This window comes from Poecilia formosa, unplaced genomic scaffold, assembly GCF_000485575.1.
Source record: "Poecilia formosa unplaced genomic scaffold, Poecilia_formosa-5.1.2 Scaffold121, whole genome shotgun sequence".
Taxonomy (NCBI): Eukaryota; Metazoa; Chordata; class Actinopteri; order Cyprinodontiformes; family Poeciliidae; genus Poecilia; species Poecilia formosa.
Genome location: NW_006800060.1, coordinates 690533 through 705206, shown reverse-complemented (window position 1 = coordinate 705206; position 14674 = coordinate 690533). Strand labels below are relative to the sequence as shown.

The following is a 14674-nucleotide window of genomic DNA, read 5'->3' as shown; positions in this document are numbered from 1 at the left end:
CCCCATTGAGAGACAGGTAAGTAACCCTCTGACTAGGGCAGTGTTTCTCAACCCTGGTTCTCACCGTCCCCCTGTCCTGCATGTTTTAGGTATTTCCCTTCTGCCACACACCTGAATTGTATCTCTGGGTGATTAGAGATACTTGATGGTCATGCAATCATTTGAATCAGCTGTTCTGGAATAGAGGCACATCTAAGACATGCAGAGCAGTGGGGCAGTGAGGACCAGCATTGAGAAACACTGGTTACTTGAGTAGTAACATTCCAACAGATCCATGTTTTCACCTCTCGCCCACTTCCGTCTTGTTCCAGTAGCCCATTTTTCATCAAGGTGCTCTGGTTCCCAAGCACCCAACGCAGACCTTGTTTGGCCAGGCGACATCTAAGCCAGCGTGTCATGCTTATCAATGTCTTTCATGGTATGAGGTAGGCAGCAGCGCAAAGGGTTTTGCCTAAGGACCCACAGTGGTTAGCTCAATTTGACTGTTGTATCTTTGCCCCGACCCGGATTCGAACCTGGGTCTCCTAGGGGAAAGTCGGGTGACTTACCCGTATATATAGCATTTTTATAACTGAAGTTAACATAGCTCCTTGATTGTGCTATAAAATGGCATAACATATATAACTTTATAGAATTATAACATGATGCAAAGCTCAAAAAGGTCAATTTTGCATAATACTGCCCCTTTCAAAGCAGTTCAATAACTCAGATGAACCAAGCAGAACCAGTTCATTTTGACCTGATGAATTTCATGAGGGTTCAACTCCTGTGCAACACAAACATCTCATAACATTTCGAACATTAAGCCATGACACAAAAACAAGAAGCTTGGTAAATAACATTCATTAGTCAAAATGCAAAAAGCAGAAGTAAGTCAAAATTTCAGACATTATGATATGACTTAGCGCAGTAGTGAACCCAAAGCCAGGACAGATTTTACTGAGAGTGCATTTAAAAGGCAGATTGGTCCAATGATTACCGCAGCAGATGCTGAGCATTTTTCCTTGTGATGTGCACAACAGCGTGGTGCGAGTGTGCATATGATGCGGATGAGCAAAGAAGCAGATATTAGGCAAGAGAGACAAGGAGAGACACAATCAGCACATTCAGCACAATCAGGAGCTAACACGTGTTTTCAAGCTACGTAAACAGCTTTTCTAATTCCTGGCTGGCTGCAGCCTCTGGGATAGAAATCATTTCAATATGAACCAGTGTGGACTGAGTTGAGTTGTGATTGTGAAGCTCTCTTTAATTTAGGAGCAGCCTCAGACTACCAGGTAGTCTGAGACTCAGATCATTTATTTAAGGGCAACAAGCCGATTACAGATCTTCAAACTGACGCTCAAACCAACAAAATAAAAGCACAAAATCAAGTAGGTGTTAAAATATGCTAAACTTGATCTTTGTTTTAAAATATTGTTACATATTGCTTTAAAGTGTGACTGCTCTCTCATGCAGAGTCATACAAACTTCTAATGTACATAATTAATATACATGAATTATGTACATTAGATTCTGCTCTAATGTAAACCTTCATGGTAGGAAGGTTTACAAAAATGTAAATTGTATTCATTCACCTTCCTGTTTTAAAACTTTGAAAGCAAGGACAAAAACTGAATGGATGGATGAAATTTCTTCTTTTTTGTGACACTTAAATTAATGATGAGTTCACTGACCAGAGGAACAAGCCCTTCTAAAACCAAGCTGACCCTATTAGAAGTCATAATTTCTCCCATTGGTAAATCTGGAAATGATTGTAAGTAACCATTAGTTTTGGAGTAATTTCCCCAGTCACACCCTGACCTGAACTCACTTAACTAGAACTTGTCTGGCAACATGAAGTAGGCTGAAAGCTCTTAAAAAAACCATATCATATTTCAATCTAAAGAAATTCAAAAACAGATGAAAAACAAAGTTTACATCATCTGCATATCTAGAAAGACTTTCAAAGCCATTTCTAAGGTTTTGAGGAATCCAGGACTAAGATAACTGAAGCAAAATGACAGATTTCTGCAATATAATGCAAAATAACTGGGTTCAAAAGTCAAGGGAAATATGGGATAAAATCATTTTAGAACCATTAATTAGTTCACCTGATATATGTGACAAGGTTATCATAGTTAACTAAACTAACAAAATAACAAAATGTGTGTGTGTGTGTGTGTGTGTGTGTGTATGTATGGTTGTTTGTGTTGCACTGATGTCCCAGATGACCCTGCCTCTCGCCCGTTGACCACTGGAGACTAGCACCAGCACCCTTTATGACCCCATTAGGGATAAGCACTAGAAAATAAATGTATGTATGTATGGATGGATGGATGGATGGATGGATGGATGGATGCTGTTACAACAACATAACAGGGAATTAGATGTGGAACTACAAATACTTTTCCTTTTTTTTGTGAGTATCTAACTATGAATAATAAATTCTGAGCTTTTTAAGACTTTTCCAACAGTATATTAACAGAAGACAAAAAATGCAAGACGCAGATGAATTTGATGAAAATAAATTCCGCCAAAGCACCATTAACAACAGCTCTGATTGGTTAATCACTCTGTCGCGACAGCTGTTTAACACTCCAGTCCCAGACATTTGAAATCACTCTGAACAATAAACTCAAATCAACAGATTCAAAAAGGTCTGAGTGCAGCGTGATTGAAGTGGCACAGGGCAACTGAAGGGCACCAAGAGCAAAACCACTATGCAAATCCCCCTTCCACTTTTGTTTGACAAGCAACAACACTGCTTTGTGTATATGCAAAACCTTGGCAAGACGCTGAGCACACAGCCCTGCTGTCGGAGCGAAGCCGCGCTCGGGTGCTGACACCCACTGGGTGACCCCCCCTGCCAGCAGTGACGCTTTAGGGCCAGACTTCACACTTCATCCAGACAGACACACTCCAACGTTACGTGAAGCAGACAATCACATCGCCGAGGTCACGCAAGGTCGGACTATGGGATCACCCTCTGCTCCTCTGAAGCTTGGCAGCGTGTCAGGAGTGGACTCATTTGATTTCTGGAGCCTCCACCCTCCCCACTGAGGTGAAAACTACTTGATTAGCACTTTGAATTTACTCAGCAGCTGGTCTGTTTGGCCCCCACCAAAGAGCTGCTGATAAAACACAGTGGATCCCATTATCCATTACTCAGTTAGGCCTCACGCTGTTCTCTTCCTCTCAGCCGGCTGCTACCACATGTGAGGAGAGCCTTGGAATCTCTCTGGAGATAGAATGAAGAATTTCCCTGCATTTCAAAATGCACTGCTAGACTCTTTGAAAACACCCCACAAGTTAAGTTTAGGCATTACACAGCAATTCAAGAAAGGTGTCATATTACAAATTTAAAACTATTCCTATTAAAGAACTCCATTTGCTAAACCAACAACATGGTGGCCATTGGTGCACAGCTTTTCTGTAGCGCTGAAACAGATAAAAAATATTGCTTTGTTGTTCCCTGGCTGCGTTGGCATTTCAGCCTCCTATTGATTTTGTAATATATCTTGTGTTACATTTCACTAAATCATTTTGAAATGTACCTTGGGTATATGAATTTAAAACACCTGCATCGTATCTCTAACTTACCTTCAAATCCTGGTTTGGAAACTTATATCAAAATAACTCAGCAAAGTAATTCATATCTCTGTCATCGCAATATTGGAATTTTAAGATCTAGAATGATTGCATAAAACACAAAACAGTTTACTGAGATGGTAATGTAGAGTCCTTGTAAGAGAACTTGTAGAAACAGGAAAGTAACTGGCTTAATTTATTAGACCACCTATAAACTTCTGATTTTTAAGATATTAATAAATAAATCTCTCACATGTTCTCTCATTATTATGGTATTTAGTAGGCAGAACTTATTTACTAACTTGCCTAAAACAAGCCTTAACTTAACTCTGATTTAACTTCAGACAGAAAAAAGGTGCATGTGTCTTTTTATTCATTGTATGTAAACTTCTGGTTTCAATTATAGCATCATACCAGTACAGAGCCCATTCATAACTTTGTTACATTAACTTCTCTATTGGCAAAACTCCCACCTTATGTAGCTAATTTTACAAACTTTGTATTTCTATCTCTTTGTTTTCTCTGCCCGTCCAAAGCAGTAAAAATCTACAGCTACAATGTGGTCAGGAAACTCATGCATGGAAGGAGAAAACAAGCAAACTACACACAGAAAAGTCCTAGTAGAGATCAGAACAGGACTGTTGTATCGATTGCACATCAGTAACCTTTGATGAACATTGCTTCTCTTTTGTGAGTGCAACAGAAAACGAACTGGTCTAGACTGAGAGGGAACACTGCATTGCTCATTGTGGTCGTAGAACTCCAGGTCAGCACTTTTCTTCTTTGCAGTGATACAGGTGAGTGTGTGACAGTTTGTCCAACTAGTCTAAAAGTGTGACATTTGACGGCGTTCTGTGTAGTGTGTGAAAGTGATAGTGATGTATTAGTAACACTGTTCCCTTCATACCAGTTATATGATCCATGAACAGCTGCATTACCAGACATTCATTCCAACTTTGGCTCCACCATTTCTGACATTTTCCACTCGTTCTGTTTTAAAGTTTTTATTGACGGTATTTCCAGGCAGTACTGAGAAACAAAGTTATTTGGGTCAGGATGGCATGTTTACATTTTCAGAATAAAGTATGAAATCCTTGTCAGGATTTGACCTGCAGCTTAAACTGGGATAGTTTTAAAAATTCAGGGTCTTCAGGTAGTGGAGAAAACAATAAATAGTATAAACCGTGGGGTGTATTTGATACCCCTCAATAAAATGCAGTGCAAATAATTACATTCAGAAGTCACCTAATTGCTAGAGATTGGGACTGAATTTCAAAGTTTTGTTGTTAGAGGAAACCAGGAACAAACAGCATTGTGAAGACCAGCAAATGCATTATGTTTGAACATCTCCTAACATACGAAAAGTATGGGACAACTCCAAATCTACCAAAATATGGCTAAACTCACCAACTGGACATGCACAGCAATAAGACTCTCACTATCCATGGATGGCTGAGATTTCATCGTTGAGTAAACTGATTTCCTACATTTTGCCCTCAAGATAGTTCCAACTAATAACCTTATCACCTCAGTGTGGCATACTAAATAGTTTGATGTGAACACTGTTCCTGCAAACAAGCTTACTGTGCGACACTGAGTACATGGTCATAAAGATTGGCCTATGCACAGACATGTCTGGTGGACATCTGCTTTGAGTACTCATTGATTCTGCCTTGAATACACACAGACCTCCATGGTGAAGTAGACATGAGTATGAGAGAGCCTTTAATCTGAAAACAAGTCAAGAGGCCCTTGGTATATACAAGGACATACTGTATATATTCTTCGAGCAGGGGGACGAGCAGTCACTGGTTGGGTTCAACAGACGGTTGAGATTTCATAGGTGAAAGTACCGACTTTCTACATTTCTCATGGCAAATTTCTTTAATTCTCACAGTGCTAATGGAAACATGCAAGTTTGTTTAGTTAATTGGGCATCTAGCACCGTTTCTTCTTCACTGGACAACTGTTACTCGTGCAAAGTGGCAGTCTGGTTGATTGTACCGACTCGCCCTCATCAGCTCTGTGTCTGTCGCATACAAAACAGCTGGATGTGAGCACTGTTCCCATACTGAGTGCATGATCGTAAAAATGTACCTATGCGTAGACGTCTGTCAGTTACCCACTTTGAGCCCACTTTGACTACACACCAACTTCCACACAGTGGATGCCCAAGTATGGATGCCTTAAGCCTGGAGGAGCTGCACAGATCTACAGCTCAGGTATGTCACTCTATTCACTAGACAAGTATCAGCTGTGCACCACACCAATCTGACTTTTATGGAAGAGTTGGAAAGTGTTGAAACAAAGGCATAAGAAGTCATAAGCCATGTAGGGGTCACAGAAAAAAAACGAACATTGAACAACACCCTAAGCTTATCATTCTCTCAGTAAAATATGGTGGCAGCAACATTTTCCTGTAGAGGATGCCTTTCTTTATAGGAGACAGGAGAAACTGATGGTGTCTGATAGCAAGATGCACACTTCCTGGTGGAAATTCTGTTAGAAGCAGCAAAAGACTTAAAACTGCAGCTTTACCTTCAAGATGGACCATCAGCCAAACTCTACAGAACAGTTTCAATCAAAGCATCTTGAAGAGTTATACCAACCCAGTCCAGATCCAACTGAGAATCTGTGGAGTTACCTGAGAACTGATGTTAAAGAGTTGTATCTGTAACCATGGAGAAAAGTAGTTCTACAAGGTAACTTGAGGGGTTAAACAGAATGCATAGAAATGCTTTCCTTCCACTTTTCAACCCTAAGCAGCTTCATGTTCATCTGTTAGGCCATCTTCATTTTGTTCAAACACAGATCCACACAATTTGTTGTTGCCTGACTGAGATTCTTGAAGAGTACTTCAAGAATCTCAACCTTGCTAATGGTAATGACCACATATGTGGGTAAATCTCCAGCAGTTCTGGCAGAGACAGAAGCGACCAAACCGCGTGAAACGTTGTTTTACCTGCTGCTCCCCTCCAGGGGTTCGCTGCCCTTCCGCCATGAGATCACGCCCCAAGGAGACATCTTGGGCTTGCACTCAATGAGGATGTCTCCTCCCACTTTCACCAGCGTCTGACTCTTCAGTTGATTGTGAGAGAAATCTGGGGCAACAGCTGAGAGAAGAGAATTGCAACAATTGTCTGTTAAACCATTTCTTTGAAGACTTTCTTTTGTTTAATTTATCTCCGACCACTTATCTTCTGCATTGCTCTGTGGGCTGTTTTTTTTTTTTTTTTTTTTCAAAATGAGCTCATTAAGAAGCAGAATTTCCCACCGTGGGTAATTCAAAGAGATGAGATTGCATAATTAGCAATCAGACAGCTGATGTGGAGTTTGATGTTGGTTTATTAGTATTATTCTCTGTCAGACAGCATGTGATTCTCCCCCTTTGTTTTAAGTCTGATTTGTACGCTGGGCCTCACCTATGACTCGGAGCTCTGCGTTGGAGTACACCTCGCCGTGCTTATTCCCAGCCACACACTGGTACATTCCGGTGTCGGACAGGGTTAGCCGACTGATTGACAGAATTCCATTGGCAACCTGTACGCGCTCCTGCGGACACAGAGACACACATCTTTAATATGCCTTTTTCCCCCAGTGCTCATCTACATAAAAACAGCCACGCGGCAGGCCTGTGAAATATGGCGCAGAAGTGACAGACGTGGCAATAAATCTAGGTTTTCATCACTAATGGAGGGAAAGGCTTGGGTGGATGGAAGCAGGCTAGCAGAAAATGACCCTAATCAATCTACATGTTTATGAGAGAGAAATAAAACCATGCCCTATTTATATCACCCCCCCCCCACACACACACACACCCTGCTGCACCACAGGGCCTGTTTCCCCTTCAGCAGAAGGAGGGGATAAGAGGGGAAGGAATATCATAACATCGGAAAATTGCTTTGCAGATCCCGTAGGTATGCCCTTTACATACTAAGTGATGTGTACCTGGTAATGCTCTGAGCTTCTCTTCATCTGTTTGGACTATCAGATTCAGTCCCCTGCAGGGGAAATCAAGCTCATCGTTGAGGCTTCAAATTAAAATGTGTTTAAAGGCTGCAGAGCACGATGAACCAAAAACTGGGCTGGATCACTTGATCAGCTGAGTATTTAATCTCCAACAGACTTATTTTTCTGCTTATTGAGATAAACGCCTGTCAGTAAGAAACCGACTTCCTCCAATGCCAGATTATAACAGATTTAGTTGTTCTGTTGGTATAAACTTAGCATCTTGCTGATCCTACAAATTTGTGCTAAGATGCAGCGCACTGAATCATTAGCTCAGGTTAAGCTAATGGCTAAAATGAGCTCAAAAGTTTCCATTTTGATGGTTAACATTTTTTTGAACTGCAATTTTGTTTACAAATACTTAATGATTTATTTTATGTAAAGTTGTGGCTTTGTCTGGTTTTTACCTCCTTTCTCCTTATTGTTTTTGGTTGTTAAAATATCTTCAAGTGCAAAGCTTATTTGTCTTTGAGATGGCAAACTTGCGTTATGATACCAATATTTGGCTGTATCTGTTTTTTGGCTCAGTTCAGTAAAATGTCGGTCTTATCGCAAGTTCTTCTATCCCTCCTTAGTACAAGCAGTAAATGTTTTAGGGCCTATCATCCGTCTCTGCAGCTGTGTGAGGTTTCGGTTTTCCATGCCCTCCATCTCCAGTGTTTTCCTTCGACTCACCTTCAGTGTCATTAGAGCCCATTTGAACTCCAGACGCAAAGGGAGGGGAAGATTAAGGCGCTGTCACATGAAAACGGAGGCTGTCTTCACTGAGAGATCACAAACTAATCCTGCATTTGAGCAGGTTGTGCCGGAAATTTCCATAATGCTCAGCAGCTCCGGATGTGCAGGGGCGAGCATCCCTTCTGGCGAGCCAGGCAAATGGTGGCGGGTATCAGTCTGTGCAGGAGGGAAGCACTCCCATTTACAGCTGCTATTAATTAGCCATGACATTCCTCTAAAATCAGCAGTTTTTGGCTCTGGGACCTGGGGGGACCATCTGCACCCCTTCTGCACTGCAAAAGTGATTGGCCATGTCATGTGAACTGAACACTGAACTGGTTGATTAAAAAAATGTACAATGTTAAATTATATATAGATATATAAATGAATTTCTAGTGTTGATATATTAAAATATTGCATCTGATTGCTGCTGGACTGTTGGAGTGGTATCTACTCATTATTTTGTTTGTTACAAACTGTTCTTGACCTTTATTGGCAGAGTCCACAATCCATGTTTGACCCATTTTTAGAGTATAAAAGTGAATATGTGGCAGATTTTTCTTTTTTTAGACACAAAACCACAAGATGAAAAGATGACATTTTTATCCCATAATGTAAAGGGTTTTCAGAGACATAGTGCCATTTTATGGCACAATCTAGTAACTATCTTAACTGCAGTTATGAAAATGTTATATATATTAAATATGTCTTGAGAAAATTATTTAACACCTTGAAATTGGGCCTCTGTCTCTTTAAAAACTCCTGCTCATTCTGAAACTCCGCCATCAGGAAGTCGTCACAACATGGCTCCATTTTTAAGCAAGAGGAATTGAAGTCCCTTTCATAACATTTTTACCAGCATTGTACTGAGAAGTAGCTCCTATAATGAACTCAGCAGTTCCACCAGGTGTTTGCTAATTGCTGCTGGTTAGTCTGAAGGAGCTGAGTGGGGAAGGGTTCCTCTGTGAGGTGGAAACTTGGAATCTGTAACTCTGAGGAGGAGCTGCATCCTCAAAGCCAGCACTAGGTCCAACCAGGCGTTTTTCCACAGCTGAATGGCTGTAATGAATATTAAAAGATTAATCAAACATGCACAAAAGAATCAAGGCAATACTCCAGGTATTGATGAGGGAATAATATGTCATGCAATCCACTTTTTTTTTTTACATATTTCTGCCCCTTTAATTTCTAAAACTTCTCTCTCAGTCTCTTTCTTAATAAGTGCAAAGATCAACATGTATTCTTTTTCAAATTGATAGGCAATACCCAAGAGTTTAAGAAAAAAATGAAATCTCTTCACTGCCTTTCTTAAATATGGAGATGTAAAAGTAACAGAAAGCAACAACTGAATCAATCGAAATGAATCTTAATCTGCGGAGTTTAATCTTCAAAACATAAGAAAAAGAAAATGCTACTACAGAGCTGCAAACTATTATTATTCACTGGAGCAGAACTGCAAGATAAATCTGCTTATTGTTTCCAAAGATCTTTGATTAATTTACCATATGCGCCCGATTGAAAAGCAAGCACAGCAGCAGACATGAACAAAGCTCCCAGGCGGCTTGCAGTGAGAGGAACAAAACCTTTAAACTGAGCCTACTTACTTTGATACAGCACAGACTAACAAGCAAATCAGGGAGTTATAACCATCTTCCCTTAACTACAGCAGTTATCCTGCCTTTAATGGGATTACTCACTACCTAAAATCTGAAACATTTACTTGAGATGTCTATAAGGGAAACCCCCAGTTCAAGTAGTCCACTACAGTAAGTCATCCATCCTCTATAGGAACTAAATCTTCTTTCTCTGTAGAGTTTTCTTTTAATTGCATAGTCAACCTAATCCTGAAGCCATTGACAATAAATGAAGAGATTGAAGTCCTTCAGACGGAAACAGCCAGAAGAAAAGTAACATTCAGATAAAGTATTAGTTTTTCACCCGGTGGGTCATAAAAAGAACCACGATGGCAGATCCCCAGACTGGAAACTGAAGCATTCTCACTCAAAAGCTGAGAAAAAAGAAGAGGAAAAAGAAACAAAGAAATGAATTTGTCTGAAAATTAATTGTTGGTGATGGTTATGCAATAAAAGCATCCCCACAGACAGCTCATGCCATGGTCTATTCTATACCATTGAATAATATTCAAAGTTATTGACTATAAATAAATTAACTTTGTAAATCTATTTACAAATAAAGCTTATATGTTAATAAAGTTAATTTATTTCAGCAACTTTATTCACAAAGTGAAAAAAATTAAATAGGTTAGGGAACACATATTCTAATTTTTAAATATGACTGTATATTGAAAAGTCACACCTGGACTGAAGTATCTGCTCTGATTAAAGATGGTTTAGAGTACAGTTTGTGATGTGTGGATGTTTAGTTTTGCTGTAAATACTGATCAAATTCTGTGTCGTGTCGTCTCCTGAGCCAGGTGTAGTACAGCCCTGAGCCTGCAGGAGGAACGCTCCAACTTCAGCATAATTAGGGAAACTAATGGTTATGTAAATGACTCCACTTGCATGGGATCGATGGTGGTATCATCAGTGCAGCAATGATGTAATCCGTTAGTCACTCATTCAAAGAAGCAAAGATAAAAAACACAGATGATACCACGTGGATACATTAGTCGGTGTTATCAGCACATTGGTACTCCGTAACCTACCAGGACCCCTGGTCAATCACATTCTCCAGCTGCCTCATACTTGTGATAAACTCCTCACATTATGCTGTAATATGCTGATTTTCATTTTCATATCAATTGCTTCCAGATACTGTGAACACTGTGTATGCCAGGCTGTGTAAAGGGCAGCCCACACCAGCAGCATAAGGTGTCCCAAGAAATTCAGCTTTGAAATGATACTTGTGCTACTCCCCCCTTAAAGCTGCATATATTTGACATATTTGTTAAAACTGTCACCATGTCATGACAATATAAAATGAGACAGATCATCTGTGAAATGATTGATCTCAAGAAATGCTACGCTCCTGACCGAAAACAACCAATCAGAGCCAGGAGGAGGGTCTTAGCACTGTCAATCATTTTCAAGTACTTGCTGCTAAATTAGTATTCACTACAGGCTATGCTGACTGAGAGAAGCTATATTGTAGCAGAGTGCAATAATGAGAGGCTGAGCGACATGCACATGGGCATGATTATCAGCGCTAACACCCGCCTCCTGGCTCTCATTGGTTGCTTCTAGTCAGCATTGGAAGAAGGAAGGAGCTAAATGTTTTCACATTTTATCTTTCTCATACTATGCTGTCACCACATGGTGACAGTTTCACCAAATATGTAAAAATATTTTTATGAAAGTTACATACTGCAGCTTTAAGTGAAAGCTGCAGTATGCGTAACAACGCATTTACTGTCAGAAAATGACAGCCAGCGGTGAACTTAAAAAATACAAAGCGCACAAACCTTGTAGTATTTTCTAAAAGAGAATGAAAGGAAGAAAATGAAAAAACATTTTGGGGAGTCCAAGACTGGGACTCTCCACAGACCTCTGCAAACAGGTCTGACTTCTGAGACCGCATTGATTGTGCGTGCGGACTGGGACAGGAGTGCTCTATAGGTACCAATGTATTTATAAGTACTTTTGACAGTTAGACTGTCTCTAAGGGAAAACAAGAATACATTTGATTTATTCTTTCTTTTCTGTTTTAAAGATTGTACATATTGCTCCATTATCGTCCCCTATGAAAGTGATCCATTAAGAAACTTCTTAATGGATCAATTCTGAGATCAATTCTGTGGTTCAGCTGGGCTAAAAAGCTGAACCACAGCTAGAAAGCTGTGGTTCAGCAGCTGCGCAGACAAAAAGCATGTTTTGTCTGTACAGTCACAAGGCTTGCTTTGCCTCCCTAGAATGTCTTGTACCTTAACACAAACACAGCACATTCAGGACAACCATCAAGATGGCCATTCGTTCCCTCTTACAGGGCGGCTGCTTCTTCCCAGGCAGAAAACTATCAGCAGAAATACAATCCAGTGAAGAAGCAACTCAAAAAAGACCTCAATCGATTCCCAGTAATAACTAACAACCAGTGCCCCCCCCACCCCCAAATGCTCCTCACACTGCTGACCTTTCCCTCTTCCACTCATTAAGCAGCAGTGGTTAATGGTGGCATTTCAAACAATGCAGCACCTTCGCTGATTAATCCATTCACCCATGCTTTCTGAATATATCCATTTATTATGTCTATATTAAGGAGGAATGTGCTGCACAAACGTCGGGGCAGTCGATGTAACCTTTAATCAAACTCCAAGCACTGCCTCATCCCCAGACAGGCAACTGGGTTAGCCATTTACTCCGAGCGCTACCGTTTGAATTTATTTATCCCATCATAAATTCTTAAGTACATCCACATAAAGATAAGAAAATAAATCTCATCAAATGTAATAGAATATTAAATCTTTTTAAGAAACTACCTTATAAGAAACAAGAGGGAGATTTTTATTTATTTATTTTTTGCACCACCATAAAAAGATGTTGATAAAACACATTGCTGTTGGCAAAACAGACAGATGATTGTGCTCCCCTGACAGTAAACTAAATCTGTTTTTTATGTGAAAGAGGCTGCGCTGAGTGGAGCGCTGCCTCGGGTTATGTGGTGACAGACCCGGGTTCATTCCTACCTCATGTAGAACACTCAAGCACTGATCGGTGTCCTCCGGTGTGTTTGCATAAAGAAGCAAATTAACATATTGGCAGTTTATTTAACAAACGCAAGCTGTGCCGCAGTGTCCAATCAGTCAGCTTAAAAGTACTCAGAAAAAAGGGAAAACCATCAAATGTAATTATCTAATATAAATAATAAAGAAATCACACTTTTTCATATGCCAAGATGAGACGGAGAATTTCTTGTGGGGAAACTGAGGGGGTAGGAAGCACAAAGGAATGAATTAAGACTTGAATCCGAAAAAAAAATCCTGCTTTTCATCTGCGGTGGCACAGAATTAATAACTGATGTTGGTAAGAAGAGATTTAGCAGATGATTAGTGTATCTTCTACATCACGGTGCTTTTAAACACTTGACCTGTTTCTTTGTTCCACGCAGCACAAGGGGGCATGGTTAAAAACCTTTGAAATAAATGCTTTTTGGTGGATGAGATAATTAATACAGAGAAAGGTGTGCTTAGTATGAATATTTGGTATTCTTCATTTGCTACTAAGATTGAGAGTAAAACTTGTAAAAACGTGTTAGTGTGCCCAGTGTTTAAGTTTGGGACTTTATGAGCGTGGAGACATTTGGCAGACCTCACCTCTGTAGATTCCAGGTTTTCTCCGTTCTTCATCCATCTGTACGAGGGTTTCGGTTTCCCTGTGGCTTTGCACTCCCACACCAGCGAGTCATCGATGAACTTTTGGATGTCTTGGGGCTTCTCGATGAGATGAGGTGGGGCTGGAAACATGGAAAGACAAAGTAAACAGGATTACTGATTTGAAAAAGTTGTTCAACAATTAACATACAAGTCATAAAAATAAATGGGAGTAAAAAGTCAAATTTGAACTATGTGACCAAGGCAACTCTCTTATAAAATTTAATACAAGATGAGTTAATTCAGTTATACCATGGGCAGTTTTCAGAAATTGACAAATACCGCAGACATCCTGCTGTTTTTTCTTGAATAAACCATCCATGCAACCACTCATGGTTGCATGGATGGTTGCATCCATTATCCATCCATCATCCATCCATCATCCATCCAACTAATCAATCAACCATCCATCTATCTAACCAATCAGGTTTGTAATAATCAGGTTTGTTATGAACCAATCAGGTTAATCACAAACAACCCATCAGGCAACCCAACCAACTAACCATTTATCTAGACAGACAACTGAATGCCCAAATAGCTAATCAGCCACCTACCAAACCAAGCAATCAACCAGAACACTATCAAACCAATAAACTGACTAACCAACCAGTCAACAACACAAGCAGCCATAAAATCAAAACTGAATCAGTCAACCAACAAGGCCACTAACTTACCAACCATTAAACAAAGCTGTCATGATCTCAGTTTTTTGGGGGTTTATTTCTGTATGATCTTTCCATGTTTTGGGTTTTTTCCGGTCCTTGGTGTCATTTAGCTTCTGTTGATTAGGAATCTCTTTCACCTGCTCCCTTTGTTATTTAAGTCCGCGTTCACTTGTCTGTGGCGCGGGATCGTTGTCAGATCGTTGTCAGAACGTCTCCTGATTGTACCTGGGTGTAAGATGAAGAATAAAAGCAGAAAAACACGCCGTCGCCTGGCTGAGCCTTCGTTCCAAGCGATCTCAACACCCTTCTTGACAAAAATGGCTTTTTAAAATGAAAAACAAAAAAAAAAACAATCAAAATATTACATAAAGTAGGATAATGGGAACATACA

The 14674-nt window shown here is 40.1% G+C and overlaps 1 protein-coding gene across 2 annotated transcripts in view; it reads right to left on the bottom strand.

Annotated features, from left to right (window-relative positions):
- cntn4 (contactin 4) overlaps nucleotides 1–14674 on the bottom strand; it is a 225229-nt gene that overhangs the window by 59314 nt on the left and 151241 nt on the right. For both annotated transcript variants that reach the window (XM_016675770.1, XM_007560856.2), the window contains exons 9-11: nucleotides 13562–13701; nucleotides 6993–7122; nucleotides 6533–6683 (exon numbers count right to left, since the gene is read on the bottom strand). In XM_016675770.1, coding sequence (XP_016531256.1) covers nucleotides 6533–6683; nucleotides 6993–7122; nucleotides 13562–13701 — 421 coding nt within the window. The remainder of the gene's footprint in view (nucleotides 1–6532; nucleotides 6684–6992; nucleotides 7123–13561; nucleotides 13702–14674) is intronic.